We start from the raw sequence: 22415 nt of genomic DNA on the forward strand, positions 1-22415 counted from the left end.
GGCTGCTTTCAGGCATCTTGGGGCTATAAAAAAGTCATTACAATGGCCTTGTTTGTCAAGACCCATGCAGATTAAGTCCCAATCCTGCAAGCATTTAGGCACATGCTTAACTTTATTCATATGAGTACTTCCATTGAACACAATGGGACTACTCATATGAGTAAGATTAAACACGTGTGTTTGCAGGATTAGAGCTTTATTTAATACAGTTACAATTAGAAATGGGTATAGGCTTCCACTTCACACTTGGAAGGCCACAGCATGCCACAGGAAATTACAAGGTTTCTAAGGGCCAGACTGGAGATGTTAATGTTTAGATGAAACATGCAATGACAGCAAAGCTAAACTGGAAATTTTAACAGATTAAATTACTTAGATACATACTCTCTCAATTTCATGGCATTTCTTAAGTGCTTCTCCAAATTTATTCATTGCCTTGTAAGCTTGGGCACATTCTGTCTGGAACCACATGCACTGCATTTCATTCAAGTTCTCTACTGCTGAGGTTCCTTCCTAAAAGCAAAACAGAAATATTAGAAATAATCCAAAAACATTTCCCTGGCTCAGGCACACCTCCTGCCTTCCCTGAAGAAAGAGAGGAACAGACGAATGGAAGCAATAACTAAGGGCAGCTTGTGGCCTCAGTGCCTCTGTCAACAATAAGAGGGCAGTCATTTTGAGCAATCTGGTGAAAGACTATGCCAGCCTCTGCTGAAAAATAAATTTTCAGTTATGAAGAACACTGGCAAAAAGTGACCATCAATTCTCAAAAATTCTTCACACGTAGCCCATTATCAAGATTTCAGTGCATTTTAGCCTCTAATTTATAAAACAAAAACAGAACGCCTAACTAAGGCTAAAAATGTCCCTGCCATAAACAAGAAGAAATAAAATTAAATAATTTGCAGAACACAAAACTGTCCTCCCCACAACTCCGATTACTCTCAGAAGCCCACTTCCCCAGCAGCCCAACAAATAAGATGCACCTTAGAGTATGCCTTGGAAATCATTACACCCAGGATATTTCCGACAAAGGGGATGGGAAACAAGGGACCTCACAGAATACTATTACCAACTATATGGAACGACTATGACGAAAGTTTAAATAGTCTCTATTATTGAGATCAGTTGGAACAAAAAAAGATTTCACAAAAGATTCTAAATTTCTTAAATAAATTTTAAGAATTAATTTAAAATCTAAACTGATCTATCTGTAAGTTCTCAGAAACTTCTGTACTGAGAGTAAAGTGCTGTACTTTTGGGGAGGATGTACTGCATTTTTCATATGTAACAAAGAAGCTGAATCCTTGTAAGTGCAAAACTCAGCTTAACCTTAACTATGGAGGCATTATCATCATGTAAATGAAATCTAGCTACAAACTACAAGTGAAGCGAGCAACCTTCATAGCTCAGCCAGAAGAGGGAAAGAAAGCTCATTACTGACCAAAATAGAGGCTCACAAGGACAGCTAAAATATGCAAGGTACTTTACACTTGATTATATCTACATTTTATTCAGCAAAAGTTATAGTAACTGGAACAAACCCTTGTAAACTTAGAACACATTTCTTCTGCCTCTTTAATCAAGTTGGCTTTCAACATATATTTTGCACATTTGGAGTTGATAAATCTGTCCGCTGTGTCCAAGGCCTGGGCTTCATCCATCCACCTCGCAGCTTCTTTAATGTTTCCAGCATGCTTAAAAAAAAAAAATTCAAATCAAGTAAGCAAGGAAATTGTAAAATGCACATAGTTTAGCCTTATCCACTCACTCTTCATTAACAAATGAAATATTATACAATAGGGTTAATTTAAACAAGGTATCAAAAATTTTATTAAACAGTTTTGCTTACAACAAAACGATACCTCAAAACAAAAAAGCGGCGATGCAACTGCATCTCAATATTATAGTTTCCCTCCTTTGACACTACAATCTTCAAACAGACCTTGTTAATCCATATTTTGCTAATTCACAAGCCTAAGAGCTCTTAATAAAACCAGGCCTCACTACAGCACTTTCTGGTTTGTTACAAAGAAGTGAGGTCAGACTAGGGTGTTTTTAGGACATGGTTATTTAAAAAATAATTAATAAGTTTACTAGTTCATTATAATTTAGCAAAGTAAACTAAAAATCCAGTAACTGTCAAAATCAACAAAGTACATTTTGTGATAACACTTTTCCTTTTTAATTGTTTGGTCAGTTACTAATTTGCAATAAACTCATTGATGTAAATTTAGGGAGGTTCTACTATATGGAATTTTAAGAACCCATGGAAACATTTCTTCTTGTAAAAGTCTGCTCATACAAAACCCAACTCCTCAACCAGTATTAGTGCTGAACCACTACAGAGAAGTACAGTCATGATTAAAGGTTTCACTGCAAAATAAAAGAGAATTCCTATCTGATAATGAAGAACAAATCAATCAAGATTACCTTATAGATTTTAGCCTTTACAAGGAAGAGTTCTATCAAGGTGGGAGTACTTTCTATAGCTGCATTTATGTATTCCAGAGCCATGGGTGGCTGCCCAATTTTGTCATAATGTTGTGCTAAGTAGTACTGGACCCACAGTAAAGTGGTTGGAGGTTCTTCTTTACCATCATCTATGGGGGGGAAAAGATGTCATATATTCCATTTAACCAGCATATAGCACAAGCAATAGCCTATTGATGTAGTGTATAGAATTTTTGTTTATCTCTATATCTAGCTCTCAACTCACTGATAGATCAGAAAAGTAGGAAACATGTTTACTTTATCTGGAGAGTAATCTTAGCACCTTCCAGTAAATTACTGTTTTAGGTCAAAGATATAGTACACCAATTGCATATATTATCAATTGAACTGTATCATTGTATTTGGCATTTACATCAGTATATTTTCAATACACCAATTTAAAACACTTTACATATTTAACTAGCTCAGACTAAGTCAGCACCAATCTATTCCTGTCTCATTATAAGTATCTTTAAAAAGCTTGGGACATACCTGGCATTGGAATAAAACCCACCTAGAATAGATAATTTTTTTCCAATTTTTTCTAAAGTAATCCTAAATCATAACTATAGATATCTCCTTTGTGTGCAACATAAACCACGACTCTGAAAGGACTCAATCCTGCAAGATGCTGAGCCCCAGATCCAGCAAAGCACTTAAGCACCAGCCAGTAGAGACTACTCAAGGCCTAAAGTTAAGTTCACGCCAAATTGGGAATGAGTGTCCAGTACCAGAACAAGCCCAAAGGCTTCAGTACCTATGACTAAGGCTGCATGTATGTCAGGGAGGTCATGGATTCTATGATTTTCTGTGACCTCTGTGACTTTTGCAGCGGCTGGCTCAAGGGGATGGGGTGCAGGGCAGCGCTTACCTTGGGAGGGGGCTCCCCGGAAGTAGACACCACGTTCCTGCAGCTGCTAGGTGGAGGGGCCAGGGGGCTCTGCACGCTGTCCCTGCTTGCAGGCACCACCCCCGCAGTTCCCATTGACTGCGGTTCCCAGCTAATAGGAGCTGCAGAGCCGGAGCTTGTAGCAGGGGCAGCACGCGGAGCTCCCCTGGCCTTCCCTCCCCGTAGGAGCTGCGGAGACATGCCGTCTGCTTCCGGGGAACTGTGCAGAGCCAGGTAGGGAGCCTGCCAACCCCTCCAACTCTCCCCACTCCCTTCCCCCTCAGCACCAGCATGGGTCCTGGGCCATGGACCGTCACCCACTCTCCCCAGCACCCGCAGGGGTCCTCCCCCTGCAGCACCAGACCGCCCCCCGGCCCAAGTTTTAGTTAGGGGTATACTGTACAAGTCACGGACAGGGCACGGGCCGTGAATTTTTGTTTACTGCCTGTTACCTGTCCATGACGTTTACTAAAAATACCAGTGACTAAAACGAAGCCTTACAGATGACACGATCATATTTTTACTTTTAATACTTTCTCTCCTATGAAAATTAAACAGACTGAGTTTTGTTCAGCCATGTCCACACAAATATGCCCCAATTTAAAGTTTTTCTTAAAAAACAGTACAAGTTTATGTTTAGATTTTTGATTCAGTTTGAGAGATTGGCTTATTTCAGTTTAGTCTAATACTGTAAAAAAAACAAGAGACTAAGCCAAAATGAAGTAAGCCATTCTCTTAGCCGAAGAGCATCTCCACACTACTTCCACTGGTTTGAAAAACACATCTTTAGTTAACTGGTGCATGTTTACATGTAGACAATGTTTTCACATTCAAGGAAGGATGAATTTTTAATTAACTGCCCAAAGAAGGACTTGACTTAAGACTGTGAAACAGTCATCATTTCTTGAAAAAAGATAGATTGGCCAAGATATCTAAATATGGGAATTTTAGATCTAAAGTTCTTCTCTGATAGAAAGTTTTATTATAACAAACAATATATACTAAATAGTATCAATACGGTTACAACATAATCCATTTTTGTTTCACATGGCTGCCGTAATTATAATGCTCTCCTCACCACATTTAAGAGTGTCCCAAGCTATGATATCTTGAAGTGAGTGCTGATAGCTGCTTAGGCTAAAACAGCATATATTTTGAGTACAGATTTAGAACATACTCAAATTCTAAGGAGGGCTACGGCTCATTTCTCTACTTTCAAAAAAGTTTTTAGGGTTTTTCCTATTCCTTCACCTCTGCCTGAATTGTTACATATAACATACGATGGGCACAGTATTTTCATAAAGTATTAAATCATTGTCACTCACCATTGGGATTAAATAACCTGCAGCTTTTTAGAGAAGTTTCATAACCTACCACCAACTCTTCTATAATTATGACCTATACATGCAAAGACAAGACAAGAAATATTAGTGATCCAGATATTATTTCACTTCAACATGAATGTCCTTGGTGTTAACTATACTGACTATTCTATTGTAAGAGATCTACTATTGCAATATACGAAGTCCTAGTACAAAGGGGAATGTGCTCAATTCCCATCTCTCCTGCTGGCATATAGAGAAAAATCTCACAATTTTGTGAACACAACACCTAATTGGTTTCTGTAAGTATTTCATGGTTTGGTACAACAACTGACTTGGAAAAGAGCTATGTAAATTTGCACAGTAGGAATTGTAGCACTACATTTCTGCTTCTGTGACCTAGAATAATCAGAATTATCAAGTCAGTGACAGTAATATAGTGTCAGCTGGGAGATCCCATTCTAAGTGCTGAACTTTCAGGCCAAAGTAGGCTCCAACTTAACATAAAGTTGCTTTTATTCCTTTAGTGTATAAGAATAAATCCATATTGTTGGAAAGATTCATTTACCTTTTCTTTATCTTTGTACAATGATCTCAAAGTATTAAAAACAGGTGGACAGCCTTTGCTGAAATTCATCCTTAGAAACTTGTCCAAACATTCCTTAAACTTTTCACCTTTGAGGGAAAAAGATCTGTTGATTTTGTTTTTTTACCAAATACTACTTTGCAATTTTAAAGTTTTATACTGTTAAATAGGAAGTTTTAGCAAAAAATATATTGTGAAACTATTTTTATTTGCTTGCAAAAATGCACATACCAGATAAAAAGTTTAGCGGCAGTCTTCTTGGAACCAGTCCCCTTGGGTACTTAGTCCAGGCCTCTTCATAGATTTTCAGCCTCTCAAGCATATTGGCTAGAACAAAACAAAATTTGGAAACTACTAAAAAGAATCTTTTCTGGTAATTAAATTACACACACCCCAGAATATATAGCAAGTAGTAGCTGTATACTTAAAGTAACACAATTAATTTGCAATGTAGTCCATTTTGAAAGGTCATTAAAAAGTAGTTTCAGGTACAATGGTTATGAGTCCCCTTGCCAGTTTGTTGATTGCATTCTCCCCTTTTAAAAAAAGGTTTCTTTCCTCCATTGCTGTGTGAATTACCCACACAGAGGAAAACCAACTGTACGGCTGGAGCAATTAAACTGATTGTATTTAAAGTGCTGTCAAAGGCACAAAGTAAATAAACAGAAAGAAATCATACTTCTGTCTGAAAATTGTATTGACTGTAAACACAAGATTACTATAAATGAAAGATCAGAGAAAAAATTAAATTGATAGTGTCCCTTCTAAAAAAGAACTTTGCCTTCTATTTCTACCATTCATACAAAGAGAAGGACTACAGCACTTACAGTCTGCCATTTTTTATCTATCTTTTACCAGATGAAGACAAACAGGACATCAGGACAAAAAGTCATGCAAGTCTTACAAGATAATGCTAGTAACAAAAAAATAATAAATCCCTTCTACATATCAAAAATTAGACTAGACATTGTCAAATATAAGTGTCCCTTTAAGAATGTACTTAATGCATGTTTTCAATGCATAAGTAAATGACAACTGAGCAAAAATAGATTCTTGATACTCTGTTATTACAAGCTGTAAAATCATTACCTGGTTTAAGTGCCTTTTCTAAGCCTTTGTAGTAAGCCCAGTTTTCAGGATTCCTTTCTTGCAATCCTCTATACACCTCAGCTGCTTCTTCCAGCCTGCAGAGTTGTAACAGAAGTTCTCCTGTTTAAAATTCATAAAGTTATACACTGAGTGTGAGGGAGAATGCAACAGCTAAACATCTGTAGGGCTAATCTGACAGTTGGACATTCCTCAATTCTTTGTTAATCTACGTTTCTTAGACATGAATATCAATGGTATGCCTGACAACTTCAATTTTGAGATTTAACCAAGTTTTCATGTTCATAGCCAACAACTCAATAAGCTTTTTAGTTGAAGACTTACACTTCATTAAGCATGAGGAACAAAAATTAGATGCATCTTGATTAAAATTTTTGAAGATCTAAGTACTGTTCTACTATGAAAAGTAATTAAAAACGGTACATGGTGTTCCATGTTTATAGTTTCTTGATATCCAGTTTGCAAGTAAAAGGATAAATTTACAAAAGTCAAGTGTGAAAAACCATCTTTTCAGATTTGTACATCAGCTATTTGCCTAACTTGTGAGTTGTACTGAGAGATTCTGCAGGCAAGTTCTTCCCGCACTGATACCTGGCAATAGGATGGCATAGTGGTAACAAAGATAGAATTTGGACCAGCATGTGTAACCAGCATTTCTGTTGATGCTACAGCCAGAAAACAATCCATCTCACTATTTCAGAGCTGCATTGACTTAGCAGTGCTAAAAAACAGTAAAAGTAATTTTACACACACACAGACACACACACACTTAGAAGTAACTAGACATCTCATAACTGATGACGCCTCCCCCCCTCACACACCCATTCAAGTAAGCACACTTGACTGAATTCATGAGAGGTGATCTGGTAATTAAGAAGGCATCGCCTGTAGAGCCAGGTCTCAATAACTTAGTGAATTTTGCTCTACAGAAAGGAAGAAAAGAGCAAAGTCTTACCCCTCACCTCTATTCAAACAACTTTCACAGCACAAGCTAGTGCTTACTACAGAAATGTTAACTTGGGCTATGGATCTTCACATAGCAGCCACTTTAGATAATCTTAAACCAGGGAGAGATACCTCTGGCCCACCCACCAGCATGACAGGGCCAGGAAATAGTATCTCACCAAAAGAGACCCAAATTCTGCCATGGAAGGCAAGAGTTATCATTGCTAATTCAATTCTAAACTCCTATACATGCCAGAACACTTTCCACTATGACTCAGTTATATTTCATTCATAGTATGTTTTATTATGCATTGTTAATATAAGAGACTCATTTATTTGTAGATTTTTCTGTGTCACTTACTTTTAGTACCTAAGCACATCACAAACTTTAATAATGTAATCTCATATGGCTGCTGGAGAAAAAATAGGTCAGTATTATAGGTTTTTACCGATGAGGGACTGAAAAACAGATTAAGTAGTTTGTTCAAGCTCACACAGAAGCCTGTGGAAAAGCTCATATTCAGAACTCAGATCTAATTCTCCTGTGACTTAACCAAAATTTGTCTGATGTACACATTGTATACAGAGTACTACAAGGTAGTTCAAATACATATCAAGTTGCAGAAGAGTGGTAAGATATTATGCTTGGCAAATAGTACGTGTTTATGTAATTAAAGACCTATCATAACACATTCATAAAGGACAGAGCTAAAGATCCACATATATCAATTCTGGCATTTCCTGATTTGTGTTTGCAAGATAAAAGCCCCTGTGTGCTTATATTTAATCATGGGAATCATCTCATTGACTTCAGTGGGACTATTTCTGTACTAAGTATGTAAATATGTGCAGGATCAGGTCCTTGGATCTTCACTGAGGAACTTCAATGCCATCAGTTGTTTTTCACTGGGTCTCTCTAATATCCTGGGACTGACATGGCTAACACTAAACTGCATTACCATTCACTATCATTAGGGTAAACTATTTAAATGGAGGACATAATACCTGTCCCAACATATGGTATACCATGCCAGTGGTATACTGTAATTACAGTTTACATTTATATAGCATTTTTCATACCAAAACCTTCTGTATATTATATATACACATGAGCATCATGGAACTATGTCAGCATCTCAGGTGGTGCAGCACCTGAATATTAGCCTGGGCTGGCTAATACTCAACAGTGGGGAGAAATACTGCAATATATAGGATGCAAACACTGTAAAATACGTTTAAAATTGAGTTTTTTGTAAAAATGAAGTTTAACAAAATTAAAGAACATTAAAAGTCCCATGAAAACAGTTTTTGCCTAATTGTAGACCTAAGCTGGCCTGTCTGGTATATTTCATAATTCAGTCATATAAAAATAGCTCATTTCTTTTATTTCTCAAACAATATATACAGGAACTACACACAAGATTCCATACTGCAGATATGTACAAGCACAAAGAGTGACAGCATCCTGAAGAGGCAAATACCTTTAGTTTCTTCAACAGCCAGTTTATCACAGATCTGCTTTTCATAGGTACCAAGATGTTCCAAGGCTTCTTTGTAGAGTCCTGCTTCTCGGAGGACTTGATTCTGATACAACAACAGCTCACTGTACTCATAGTCCACTTTATCAGGAGACGTCTGAATGTAAACAAGGCATATGAGTGTTCACCTTTGTCGCATACACTTAAACTTAGGGTAAACTGAATTCATTTGGTTTTAAAAATCTACATTTTATTAAATTGTTTCTGTGTTTGAAAGAATTACTTTTTTTGGCTCACAGCTAATCAAAACATATGAAGAATTCCATGTTTTCTTTTTTATACCTGTTGAGTCTTCCTAAATTCCTCTAAAATCTTTGCTGCCATTTCATAATCTTCCAGCAGATGATAAGCAATAGCATAACCAATCCATGAGGCTCGCTGTGCAGGTCGGAGCTGAAGTAACTGGTACCTGGTTTCCTGCAAGACAGTTTAACTACTAATTTTCCTGTTCTCATGGACTCTGAAGTTCTCCATAAAATACTGTAGCTTTAACATTTCAATATATTTGAATAAGACTACTTAACACAGAACAAAGGAAAAACTAGCAATTGCGCCAAATTAAAAAGCTTGAACTTTGATAAAGTGAAAAAAGGTAACAGTCAACTAAAACAGTACTAAAGAGGTACTATTTCCAACTAAGCTGTCCTCATGAGCCAAACTAACATCAATGTAGGTATCAAGACATGTTCTTCTCTATCCTAAAAATACTAAATAAAGAGCATCATTCAGGATATTTCAGTTTGAGACCTAGGGAACAGTTCTTGTAGTAATGACATTTCAGATTTATCAAGGAGTCTGTATGAATTCAATCAGAGATTCTACCCAACTCAACATAAGTGCTTGCATGAAGAAGGACTAGTGTAAGTGGCAGCCATCTTTATGGATATCTGCAAATGGCCTTTAATTAGTTTCAGAACCTAGCTGTATGACTCTCCAGGGAGTCGTGAATTTTTTTGACTGAGATTTCTGGAACAGCAAGTAATTTTAAAATATTTTTTAAAAGTCACTAAATACATAGAGGGTAACAAGCATGAGAAATAAACAGAAAAGAATCATGAAGAACAGCAAAGAGTAATAATAAACAATAATGCATAAAACTGGGGGAGCTGCATTATGTCTAATCTTAATTAACTTTTATATTAAATGAGATAAATATCTATCAGGGATGGTCTAAGACAGTATTTGGTCCTGCCATGAGGGCAGGGGACTGGACTCTATGACCTCTCGAGGTCCCTTCCAGTCCTAGAATCCATGAATCTATGAGCTAGCAGTAGAAAACTGCATGATGACATTCACAGATTTAAAATTGGGATGAGTTTTGAGCTTCAGTCAAGACAGATTAAATACAAAGGGACTTGGAGAAATTAGAAACATGGACAGCATATGAGATTCAACTTGAAACATGCAAGCACATACGTTTGGGGGAAAATATCCCACCTTCAATATACATGGGGAGATAAAAAACTAATTCTTAATTTCAGCAAATCAGACCTGAGTCTGCAATGCCACAGAACAGCAAAAAAGGGCAATTCAATTTGGGGATGCATTTGCAGAGATGTCAGCAGTGGTTGTAGTCCTTGTCCACAGAAACAAAACACCATAGTGCGACTGCATCTAGAACAGCGTCTTCAGTTCTAAGCAACATTTTACCAGAAAACTATTGACAAACTGACAGGAATTCAGAGAAGAGCAACACATATAGTCAGGAGCTGCAGAAACTGGCTTAAAAGGAAAATAGAAGGTTGAAAACTAAAATAAGTTCAGTTTGGCTACAAGATAATCAACAGGAGAAACATGGTAACAGTCTATGAACATTTGAAAATCTAAAACACAGGAATAAGAGGAACAGACAGAGGCTTATATGGGGAATAACAGGGATGAATATATGGGAGAAAGTTATGAAAGGAAAATATTTTGGTTGAATATTAGGACAGTCTTCCTGATAGTAAACTTTGTTAGGCAGCAGACAGTCTCCAAAAGAAAGTGGTAAAAGCCCTATCAACACCTGGGACACTTACAGACTAGACAAAACTCAAAGTGTCCACTAGTGAACAACTCTACTTTAATAGAAAGATAACCTAGCAAATTATATTCTTTATATGAAAGTCATTAAAAAGTAGTCTTCTGCATATCTGAGTCTGAATGTCAAAAGTGTTAAGCATATAAGGGTTTAATGTTTTGATTCCTATGGCCTTTAACCTGAGGAAACTGTATGCAAGTTACTAATTATTGCACGAACCCTTTGCTCTGTTTTCCTGGAAGCCTATAATAATGTAAATACTCTACTTACCCTGTAACCCTCGAGATCTCTCATTTGAATCTGTAGCAGAGAGAGATCTCTCAAGATTTGAAGATTGTCTTTATCCCATTTCAGTGCATTTCTGTAACATTTGATAGCTTCGTCGTACTTTTTGTCTGACCTCTGGAGAAGACCATAGACATGCCAGCCTGGAAAACTTTGTTAAGGATGCTACTGCATTTGAGGGTGAAGAAAATCAATCCAGAATGACAGATAAAGAGTGCCTACTAGGTAAAATAAATAAAATAATAATAATAATAATAATAATAATAAATAAAAAATCCAGCTTTGTAACAGACAGTAACACCACTAGAACATTCATACTGAAGATATAAAGCTTTTCACCAATTGATATTACAGGAACATGGTGTGTGTGGGAAGGGGGCACAATATTGCAATTCATTTTCCTACTGTTTGAAAGGACTATCAACTTGTATTACCTGCATTTTTTAACTTACCTAATACAGGCCCCAATTCAGGCACACACTTAAGTATGTATTTAAACTTCAAGTATGTCACTAGTCCCACTGACATCAGTAGGATAATCATGTGCTTAAAGTTAGGCACATGCTCAAGTATATGCTTAAATCAGGGCCATAGCAAGCAATTCTGAAGGAAAAAGGTTACACTTGCAAATACAATGGAAAAGAATAGCATGATTTTGATTCAACAACTATAATTCTTCCCACAAAAGCAAGAATGTGTATTTAATTGCTTGCGCTTCCTAGGACAGCTTTGTGACAAAATTTAGGTATGAAATTGTTCAGATAAGTTTAAACAAAATGTACTTGTATATGTATATGCATATTAAACTTACCATTTGTACACTTTCAATTTGGAACAGCAATAAATGTTGGCTCTTGTTCACATTCTATAAAATAATCAGTTTCTCTAACAGCCTTCTCTGCATTCAGAAATGGAAGGCATATTCAAAAAGGATACAGACATGACTCTTTAAATCATTCCGTAAGCCTCTACGCACTAGTTCATATGCTTCCTCTTTCTTCCCTAGACAGTTCAGCGTTAGTCCTTTCATCGCCAGAGTTTCTAAAAAACATTAGGATTCAATTGATACCAATCTATTATTTTATTAAACACAAAAGACATTCTATAAACCAGGGACAGGGAATTTTTTTTTCTATCAGGGGACACTGACCCACAGAAAATAAATCAGTTGCGGGGCACACAGCTCCGCGAGGTGGTGCGAAGGCTCGGGGCTTCCTCTAGGCTCCGGAGTGGGGTCAGAAAAAGGGGTTCAGGGTGCGGGAGGGGACTCTGGGCTGGGGTGCGGGAGGGAGTGAGGGCTCTACCTGGGTGTGGGGGCTCTGGGGTGCAGGAGGGGACTCAGGGCTGGGGTGCGGGAGGAGGGTTGGGGTGTGGGCTCCAGGAGGGGCTCAGGCCTGGGGGTTTAATCTAGTAAATGCTCCCTGCCTGCCCTGGCTCCGTGCTGCTCCCCGCGCCCACAGCTCCATTGGCTGTGGTTCCTGGCCAATGGGAGCTGCGGAGCAGGTGCTGGGGGCAGCACGCAGAGCTTCCCTGATTGCCCCTGCTTCTAAGGGCCACAGGGACATGTCGGTCGCTTCTGGGAGCTATGTGGAGCTGGCCGGACTTTTAACGGCCTGGGAACCCTAATTTCCCCCCACTGTGGGGCGAGCCAGTGCACGCGGCTCCAGGCCCGCAGGGGGTGGGGGTGGTACTGAGGCTCAGGGCTTCCGGCCCACGATGCGGAGACTTGCCACAGGCCGGATGAAATGAAGCAGCGGGACAGATCTGGCCCGCAGGCAGTAGATTCCTCAGCCCTGATATAAACTAATAACTTAAACCATATAAATATTCATACATAAGACTTTAGACTCAGGAAAGTTAGTAGCACAAAAAGATTCCAATTATTCTATTTTCAGATACAAAAGATTACACTTGTAGCTTATTCAGTTAGCGTATGAGGCTCAAACAATAAGTTCTGTATCATATTTCCAGTTTAAAAAAAACAGTATTCTGGTTAAAAAAAACAGTATTATAGAATACTGAACCAGTATTCTACTTTAAAGCATGTCAGTTTTCCCTGTATACACTGGTAGGCAGACACACTTCCTCTACTGGAAAGGAGTGCCATGTCTGTTTAAATAGTCCATTCTTTAACAGAAAAGGCAGTCATTTAAAGTGGATTTCAGAAAAGGACAGTCATGCCAGTCTAACAGGTAAAAAGGAAATTCCTTTGAGTACTTCAAAAGAGAGGTTCAACCGAAAGAGTGAAGACAGACCCCCCCCCCCAAAAAAAGTTGGGTGAGAAAAAAAAAAAACCCTTTTTTCTCTTCCAAACTGTTTCCCCCCTCACTGGAGGATCAAGATGATAATGCTAACCGCCATGTATGTGTGGTGTTCAACCCAACCCCTTCCCTAAATCATGTACTGCTTTTTCAGATATGAGAGAGAAAAAATAAAAAGATTAAGGACAGCTATTAAAAATGTTATATCAGCAATAAAGTATCACATTATGGTACAGGGTTTCCAAAAGTTACACTTTGTACTTCATCAGTTTCCCCTTAAAATTACTTATCCAAAGGATGAACAAAAAGATGCTAAAAGACTTGACATTTTACAGAAAATCTCTTAAAGTATGTATTACTTGTCTTAAAGCATATAATAAGCAGGCTATGGTAGTTTTATATGCCATATGAAGCCTCACCTCCATGTTCTGCAAACTTTGGATTAGAAAGGATCTGTTTACAAAACTTCAGCCCATTTCTGTACTGTTTATGTTCGTAACACCTCTGTAGAAGAACAGCAAAGTCAGTAACTTAATTCACAAAAGTAACACAAATGTTTTGCAATGTTAAAACAAGAAGCTATAGCACTATAATTTCAGATATTGAAATGTCAGCGTGAAGAATTTGGGATTTCAAAACACAAATGGGAAATGTCCATTTACATACTATGGTAATGTTAAGAATATCAGTCATTTGTACCAACATACTGGATATTATTGCTTTAAGCAATATAGCTTTTACTGCTAGAAAAACTAATATTTCATGTCCTTGGCAATTTTATTAACCTTACAATAGAAATCTGTGGCACTTCATCAAAATTAAAAAAACATCTTCATACTGTACCCATACTCACGCTACGTAATTTATCTAAACGCTTATCACAATGTAAGTGATTCACATTTGAACATAATGTTCCTGTACAACAACTCATATTCATTCAGACTCTACATTATGGAAGCCATATTAGATACTTTTATGGATAGCTCTAACTCCTTTAAAACCGATTACCTTTTTTATTAAACACACATGCCTTACAAATGTTCAATCAACTTTGGCATAATGCCACTTCCCAGGAGGGATAAAGCACAACACAAATATTCTAGATGGACAAATGGGGAGAAGGGTGGTTGTGATGATTCTTGGGGTACCCAGAACTGAGAGTCAGTTACAGTGGGATGAGTCTTTCCTGTGGCAGCTCCAGGTTAGTTCCATATCTCCTCCAAGCTATGCGAGCCCTCACTTCACCTTGCAGGTTAGCAAGAGGTACATCCCAGTTCCTGAGCCCCCTTAAAGCATTCCCCTCTGATATCCAGCCCCTGACACTGGCTTCTCATAGAAATCACAGATCCTCTACTCCCACATGAATAATGTAGCCCAGTTTACCAATTTTACCTTAAATCACCACTCTATAACACACAGCTCTTGTGAGCACTTAATATAAAGAAGATTTAAGTAAAAAAGAATAGAGGTTCCACTAAAAACAAGAAAGTGTGATGGAAACAGGTGGTTACAAAATAAACTAAATTCATACACCACAAACTAGGACCTACAATTAAGTTACCTTTCCTATTGAATAAAGTAGATTCCTTTCCCCACCCCCAAAGTTCATTCTCTTGCAGAGCTAAACTTTCATGGAATACACCCCCTTTCAACAAATTGTCTCCCCAGTGAATGGATACAGAGGGTCTTTTTCCACCCCCTCATATACTGAATCAAATCTTTTGTCTTTATTCACAGACAGGGTGAGCTCTTGTCTGTTACTGTTCCTTTTTACCTCCAAGTGGTTTTGATTCTTTGCAGTTGTTTTTGGTGGTTTTCCAGTGACTGTTCTTGGATGGGGCAAGGGTGGGCAATCAAACACATTACATAATTGGCTAGCCAGGGCAGGGTGACAACTCCCTCTCACATGAATGGGTCATCACCAAGACACGTGGTTACCTGTGGACTAACTTTTACTCCAAGACCATAAGGGGAATATTTTTCAATATAGTTACATTCATCCTTAAATATTATCCATTCATAATGAGGAGGAGTACTGGTAAGTTACAAACTTGCAGTACAGACCTCACCCTTCGTTGATAAATACCATAAAAGTGATGTATTAGGTACAGTGAGTTTGTCAGGTCAGAGATGAGTAGAGAAAAGTGAACCCTTCTGCCAGCTGTCACCAATGAGCCTGTCACAGAGGTTATTAATGTGAAATGTAATTTTTATTGGCCACATAGGCAGAAAAGATTGGGAAAAGTAGCAAGGTTCAGATCTCTATAATCTCTCATAGGTCAGTTTATGTGAAGCTGTGGTTTTCCTTGCTGTCCCTTGGCGTGGAATAGTAGGGATAAGGAGGTGGCCCGTGAGGCCACATGGAATGTGGGGGAAGGTAGGTGAGTTGGTACCATGCAATTCTCAGACAACTGCAAAGGGTGGGGAGTCCGGGATTGCTGGACCTGTATGTCAACCAGCGTCGGCTATGTGGCATTTATGTTTGCTGCCTCAGAAGCCCCATTATGTCCTGGTGCATTTCCCTCTCTTTTTCCTGCTGGGATTCCTGGGCCTGTCTCCTGTCCACTCTACCCTTTTCTTGCTGTCTGACATGTTGACCCTCCAGGGCCTTTGTTCATGGTTGGATGCAGCACTGGCTTGCAGGATCTTGCTGAATATATCCTCCTTAGTCCTCTTCTTTCTCCTTCTCATCAAGTTAAGCTGTTCTGAATGTGTGGCAGTGGCACCCATTAAGGCCAAACTGGCAGCAGCAGCTGATTAAAACAGAGAAGCACATCACTTGATTTACAGTCAGAATGGAAAAGGAAAGATACATTTCAGAACTCCCTTCCCTTATTCCAGGTAAAAACAAAAAACTTAGTATGACATGCTTATTAACTTTAGCTTTGGAGCGCCTTTTCACAGCACTGTCCTCCAGCCTCAGCCATGGTGAGTATGAGCCACCACGAAAAGAGGGGGGCAGTAAAGATTTATGATTGTATGAATCAAAATTTTGGTCCTTATTCCATGGGTACAAATATAGGGGAAATAGCACTGAATATTGGCACTATTTACCACAGGCGATGGAGATTTTAGCTGATCTCTCACTCTTGAAGGTAACAAAGGCACAGAAAGCACAGCTGCTACTGGTGTCCCGACCTGTATGCCACTAGCCTGTTTAATGCACTGGTGCCAGCCAAACTCATTGCAGAATGGCACAGGAAAGTGTTCTAGTGTGGAGGGAGAGATAAGGCAGCCATCCATAGAAACCTTTGGGAGAGGATTGCAGAGTATCTCCATGAAAGTTTAATTGAGATGCCATGGAAGGATACCCTAGGTACATAAACTGCTCCACCAGGTTGTCTCCGCCTAAACCAATAAGGAAATGAAAAGCAGATACCAACTCTACTCTGTTGTACCACTATCTCTTCTCTTACGAGTAAAACAATGCAAAGTCGATACCTGTGTCTTGTTAACTTGTTGGCAGGGCACCATCTTTAAATGTAAAACATTGCAAGGGAAAATTGATGCACACACTTACCCAAGGTTCTTTCCCCTTCACTGGGCTCATCTGTGTTTGGCTGGCAGGACTGGCTAGATGGTGGTGGAGACTACCAGGTTCTGGCTCGTGGCATGACTGGATCCCTCCACTGCATCTTCCCCGCTCCTTCACCTCGCTATTCATGGGCGGGGGTCTCAGACTCATCCAAAGTTCTCAGGGGGTGGTCTGCTTGGTGTTGATGGGTTCTCTGCTAAATATGGCATGCAGTTTGGTGTAAAAGTGGCAGGTCAGCAGCTCAGCACAAGATCAATTGTTGTGATATGCCTGTTGCAGTTCCTTCACTTTCACATGGCACTTCATACTCCTTTCCCTGCATCCCCTGTGTAATCTTCTCGTAGATGTCCTCATTCTTACAGCTGGTCTATAGCTATGTTTGCATAGCCTCTTCTCCCCACAGGCCCAGGAGATACAATACATCCTGTCTATTCCATGGAGGAGTCAGTCTAGAGTGTGGACCTGGCATGGTCAGTTGGGCAGTTGCACACTCAAAGGAGAGCTATTAGGTGTGCTCACCAAAATGGACAATCAGAAAAAGGCACGTCAAAGGGTGTTTTTAAACAGGGTGTGGGGGTGGCTTCCAGTCTCTGTGACCCTGGCAGTCAACTTCAGACTTGTGACTAAAGTGGCTACTGCAGAGGGAACGTAGCATTGTGGGACAGCCGCTGGAAGACTGTTAGGATCAACACAGGTCACACACTGTCTACACTCGCACTACATCAAACTCAGGAGGTCAACCGGGGCTCAAAGGCAAAGGGGGAGGTGGTTTTACTGTGTTGCTGTAACAGGGCACTTATGTCGGCGGGAGACAACTTTGAATGTAGTCTGTAGACACATGCACAAATAGGGTTAATGTAAAGCGACTTATGTCGACCTAACTTTGTAGCTGTAGACCAGGTCACAGACATATGCCATGTGGTCATTAGATAAAGGTTTCTGGCAATATTTATCTAGCTTAATTTGAATTTGATCTTCAGTTTATCATGTGATCCTTTGTTATTTATTCCTGGATATAACAGAAAACCGAGGGACTTGTCTACTTCTCAGAACCACACTAATCACAAAAAAATATACTGCAAAGAAATGGAAAGCAGAAAAACTGAAGTTTCCTATTAGCGTCTGGTACAAGTTCAGTGACCTAGTAAGTCTTGAGAGTTTTCCTCTTGGTAAGTCAGAGCTTGGCTTCCTTTGAAGAAATATGGTCTTCATTCCTGGAAGTGTATAGTAAAGACACTTTACAGCAATAAGGTATCAGTCTATGTCATGAGGATTGCATATGGTATCCGTTCCTGTTCTCTCCACCTCCTTTTCTGCTTCACCCTTCTATTGTCTTGTTTTTGCTAATTAGATTCACTTGAATGTAGCTAATAAATGTTATTTGTATGGTATGTAATTTTCTAAAACTGTTACTAAGATGTTTACAGTCAATTACATATTTGAAACAGATTTTTTCTCAGCAAACGGGAAACCACTAGCAAGACTCAAAGACTAAATTGTACACATTTTTTTCTCCTTTCTGGAATACTGGGATAACACCAGATCCATTTTGCTTTTTTTAATACTTTCATCACAGTAGCACTAAATCCACAAAGACTTAGGCACACGTACACGTGCAACCTGAAACACTTGGGTAGAGTTTCACTGATATAAACAGTGAGAACAGGCCCACTAATTTAAAAGCTGTGTAGTCTGGGGCTGAGCACTCATGGGAATACTCATGTGCAAAGTTACACATATGCTTAAGTCTTCACACCTTTGGGGCTTATACTATATTTCCTCACGACCCCAACAAAAACAGTAACCTGAATGCAATCCCTGAGGTTTTTATACCAGAAGCAGGAAACTCTCCAAAATAAAAATTATTTAAATAAGCTAAGTGAAACTACTCCACTTTGAGCTGTGGAACTGTTTTTTTAAAAAACTAGTTAACTGAGCAAGGTAGTTTTCCTGCTTAGTATAATAGCCTCTCACAGAGATGAACCTGTGACCTTTTCAGATATATTTCAGAATGCCATATTCAGCAGGACAGGATCCAAGACGTTTTTAAGGCTATGTCTACACTACAACCTATGTTGGCAGAACTTACGTCGCTCAGGGGTATGAACATTCCACCTCCTGAGTGACATAAGTTACACTGACATAAGCATTCATGTGCACAATGTTATGTAGCAGAGGTGGGTTTTTTATGCCGACGGGAGAGCTCTCTCCCACTAACATAGAGCAGTGGTTCCCAAACTTGTTCCACCGCTTGTACAGGGAAAGCCCCTGGCGGGTCGGGCCGGTTTGTTTACCTGCCGCATCCGCAGGTTCGGCCGATCGCGGCTCCCAGCGGCCGCGGTTCGCTGCTCCAGGCCAATGGGAGCTGCTGGAAGCAGTGGCCAATATGTCCCTTGGCCCGCGCCGCTTCCAGCAGCTCCCATTGGCCTGGAGCAGCGAACCGCGGCCACTGGGAGCCGCGATCGGCCGAACCTGCGGATGCGGCAGGTAAACAAACCGGCCCGACCCGCCAGGGGCTTTCCCTGCACAAGCGGCGGAACAAGTTTGGGAACCACTGGCATAGACCGTCTTCACTACATGTGCTGCTGCAGCGCTGTATGTATACACGTGGCCTAAATGTCTAACTAGGATAACAAATGGGATTTCCAGAATTTGCTATTTAAATAGATAATAAGAGATCATTGTATAAGATGCACTGTGAAATAAGACAGTGTGAAGGAAAAGACCAATGATTTGTAATATTTTGGATAGCAGTTAATTAAATAAGATAATACTTTAACAGCAAAAGCTGATCATTACATGGAGGGTGTTTTTGTGTGTGTATGTTGTTTTATTTTATTATATACAAGACACTTGATTTCTTCTTTGTAATTACATGAAGCAATTGCTCTTATTACACTGGAGTTTTCCTTTAACAGTACCATGATGGAAATGCTACTGAAAGCTACTAAAGCTGCAGATGTTCTCCAGTTTCTCCCTTTTTTTTATTTTAAAGTGGTCATCTTGATGAGAACATAGCTTTCAGTAGCACGTTTTTTTTTTTAAAAAGTCAGGATTAATATATGTTCCACTTTCGTACCTAAAAGTTTAAAGGGTTTTGTTATTTAGTTTACATTTGAAATCTAGGATTTGTTTAGAACAAAGATTATGATAAGAATTTTAAATGCATGAACAGATTTTTATTTTGAAATATTTAAACACTCCTCTTCAGTTTTGTAAAATCCAAACCAAATAGTCTGCTTATGTACGACACAAAGCAGATGAAACTGACCATTCTAGTTCTGTCATCGAAGGGACTAAAGGAGGGGGGTCTAAAGTGCAGCTTGCAATAGTAACACGGATAGCACCATAAAAAGAAGGGGACAAATTTTTGGCTTTGCATTTCAGCTTTAAGTACAACTGTTACACTAATTTGCCTGCTAGAAACACTGGATCTTACCTCTTGGCAATTTAGTTGTATGTGCTTTAACAGAAGTCTTATCTTGACATTTAAGGCAAGTCAACAAAGATGCATATTATACACTAATGAGAAGTAAAAAAATATCTACACAAATTTTAGATGTCCAGATAATTTTAGAAGATGCTGAATAAGTTTTATGACGACTGCCAGCATAACACAAGGTAAGAATGACAGCAAATTTTCTCTTTTAGACAACTAAGGACCTGATCCTATGAGCACTGAAGTCAACGGAAAGACACCCATTTACTTCAATGAGCTTTGGTAAGACCTTAAGAGCTTTTTACAAATTGACTCAAACACTGATGCTTGAGGCTCTGAAACTGAGGACCCAGCAGTAATAGTTGCATGCTTTCTTGGGAAATGAACAAACTGATTATAGATAGGGGCCTAGAATTCTTAACTACCCTGTTTTTGTTTTCAGATGTTGGTAGGACAAAGGAAATTAAATTGTTCTGACACTGATTTCCTGCATGTAATATCTCCAAACTTCCTGGTTCACACTCTCCAATCTATTTCACTCTGTAAAAGGAAAACTTCAGTGATTGTGTAATTCTGAAACTTGACAAGCATGTGTAAAATAATTTTTTTAAAATCTGTTTTAATAAAAATGGTAAGATACACTGACTTCATGAAGATTGCCATCTTCCCTGTGAACCAGTTAAATAAAAATAGCAAAGTACACTTGAAAAGGAAAAATATTTATAAATAAGTTTATCTGCATATTTTTAAATGCATGCTGAAATGATTTTATTTAAAACTGATTTTATTTAAATTTTATTTAAAAATGATTTATTTCACAGGCAGATGGTGTTCAGGAATTTTAGAGACAAACAAGTATCACCCATCCTAAAAACATGTCTTTATGAAGAGCTTCCTCAAACCCTGTGTCTGTCTATACACACTCCATTTGGAATGGGGGGGAGGGGGGAAGAGAGAGAATTAAGGGAGATTTATTTCCCCCCATTTAAATAAATGGGAAAATGTCCTTTCATTGAAGTTTGCCTGTTATTATGGTAATACCAACCGGCCCCAACCCACTGTTCTGGGCACTCTAGTTCGCAGACTCCAAGCCACAGTTTGAAGGCAGCTTCTACAAATAAATACAAAAACTATCAGCTGCCACAGAAATGTTGAAACTTCCCCAGGTAGCTGTTAAATTATTTGCACTTATACAGGGCTTTTCAAAGATATCCCTTTCTATATGTGCTATGGACATAAAATTTAACTTTTAAGTTGCCTATCATTATATGGTGATATCTGATACATCTCAGTTAAATCTCTATATTTATAACATGGAAATAACTGAGGTATCTGCTCATGGGACTGTAAGGGACACCACTGTATATAACAGGGGTCGGCAACCTTTCAGAAGTGGTGTGCCGAGTCTTCATTTATTCACTCTAATTTAAGGTTTTGTATGCCAGTAATACATTTTAATGTTTTTAGAAGGTCTCTTTCTATAAGTCTATACTATATAACTAAACTATTGTTGTATGTAAAGTAAATAAGGTTTTTAAAATGTTTAAGAAGCTTCATTTAAAATTAAATTAAAATGCAGAGCCCCCCGGACTGGTGGCCAGGACCCGGGCAGTGTGAGTGCCACTGAAAATCAGCTTGCGTGCCGCCTTTGGCACGCGTGCCATAGGTTGCCTACCCCTGGTATATAAGATGAGGCAGACTTGTCCAAAGACACACTGAGTCAGTGGCAAAAATGGGAACAAAACTCACATTGCCTACTGTTCTCTGCTCTAATCACTAGATTATTCAGCCTGATTTTTACTGATTTATTTTTTCATTAAATATTTATTCTAGGGCTTTGGAAGCATGATGTGTACTAGCTAGACTGAGCCATATAATACAGATGGAGTGAGATCTATAACCTATAATACCCTAGTAAGAAGTCCAACCCCCCACCCCCCAATGTTGAGAACGGGCAAGGGCTCACATTCCAGTATGTGTAGGGACACCCCTCTT

At 38.9% G+C, this 22415-nt stretch overlaps 1 protein-coding gene across 1 annotated transcript in view; it reads right to left on the reverse strand.

The window, feature by feature from the left end:
• The window catches only part of NAA15 (N-alpha-acetyltransferase 15, NatA auxiliary subunit), a 58250-nt gene that overhangs the window by 24860 nt on the left and 10975 nt on the right, over window positions 1-22415 (reverse strand). Inside the window, exons 2-13 of the mRNA XM_054030045.1 lie at window positions 13866-13950; window positions 12122-12226; window positions 11171-11328; window positions 9163-9297; window positions 8824-8977; window positions 6380-6499; window positions 5522-5617; window positions 5273-5379; window positions 4708-4780; window positions 2434-2603; window positions 1545-1697; window positions 385-513 (exon numbers count right to left, since the gene is read on the reverse strand). Of these exons, the coding sequence (XP_053886020.1) occupies window positions 385-513; window positions 1545-1697; window positions 2434-2603; window positions 4708-4780; window positions 5273-5379; window positions 5522-5617; window positions 6380-6499; window positions 8824-8977; window positions 9163-9297; window positions 11171-11328; window positions 12122-12226; window positions 13866-13950 (1485 nt within the window). The remainder of the gene's footprint in view (window positions 1-384; window positions 514-1544; window positions 1698-2433; window positions 2604-4707; window positions 4781-5272; window positions 5380-5521; window positions 5618-6379; window positions 6500-8823; window positions 8978-9162; window positions 9298-11170; window positions 11329-12121; window positions 12227-13865; window positions 13951-22415) is intronic.

This window comes from Malaclemys terrapin, chromosome 5, assembly GCF_027887155.1.
Source record: "Malaclemys terrapin pileata isolate rMalTer1 chromosome 5, rMalTer1.hap1, whole genome shotgun sequence".
Classification (NCBI taxonomy): Eukaryota; Metazoa; Chordata; order Testudines; family Emydidae; genus Malaclemys; species Malaclemys terrapin.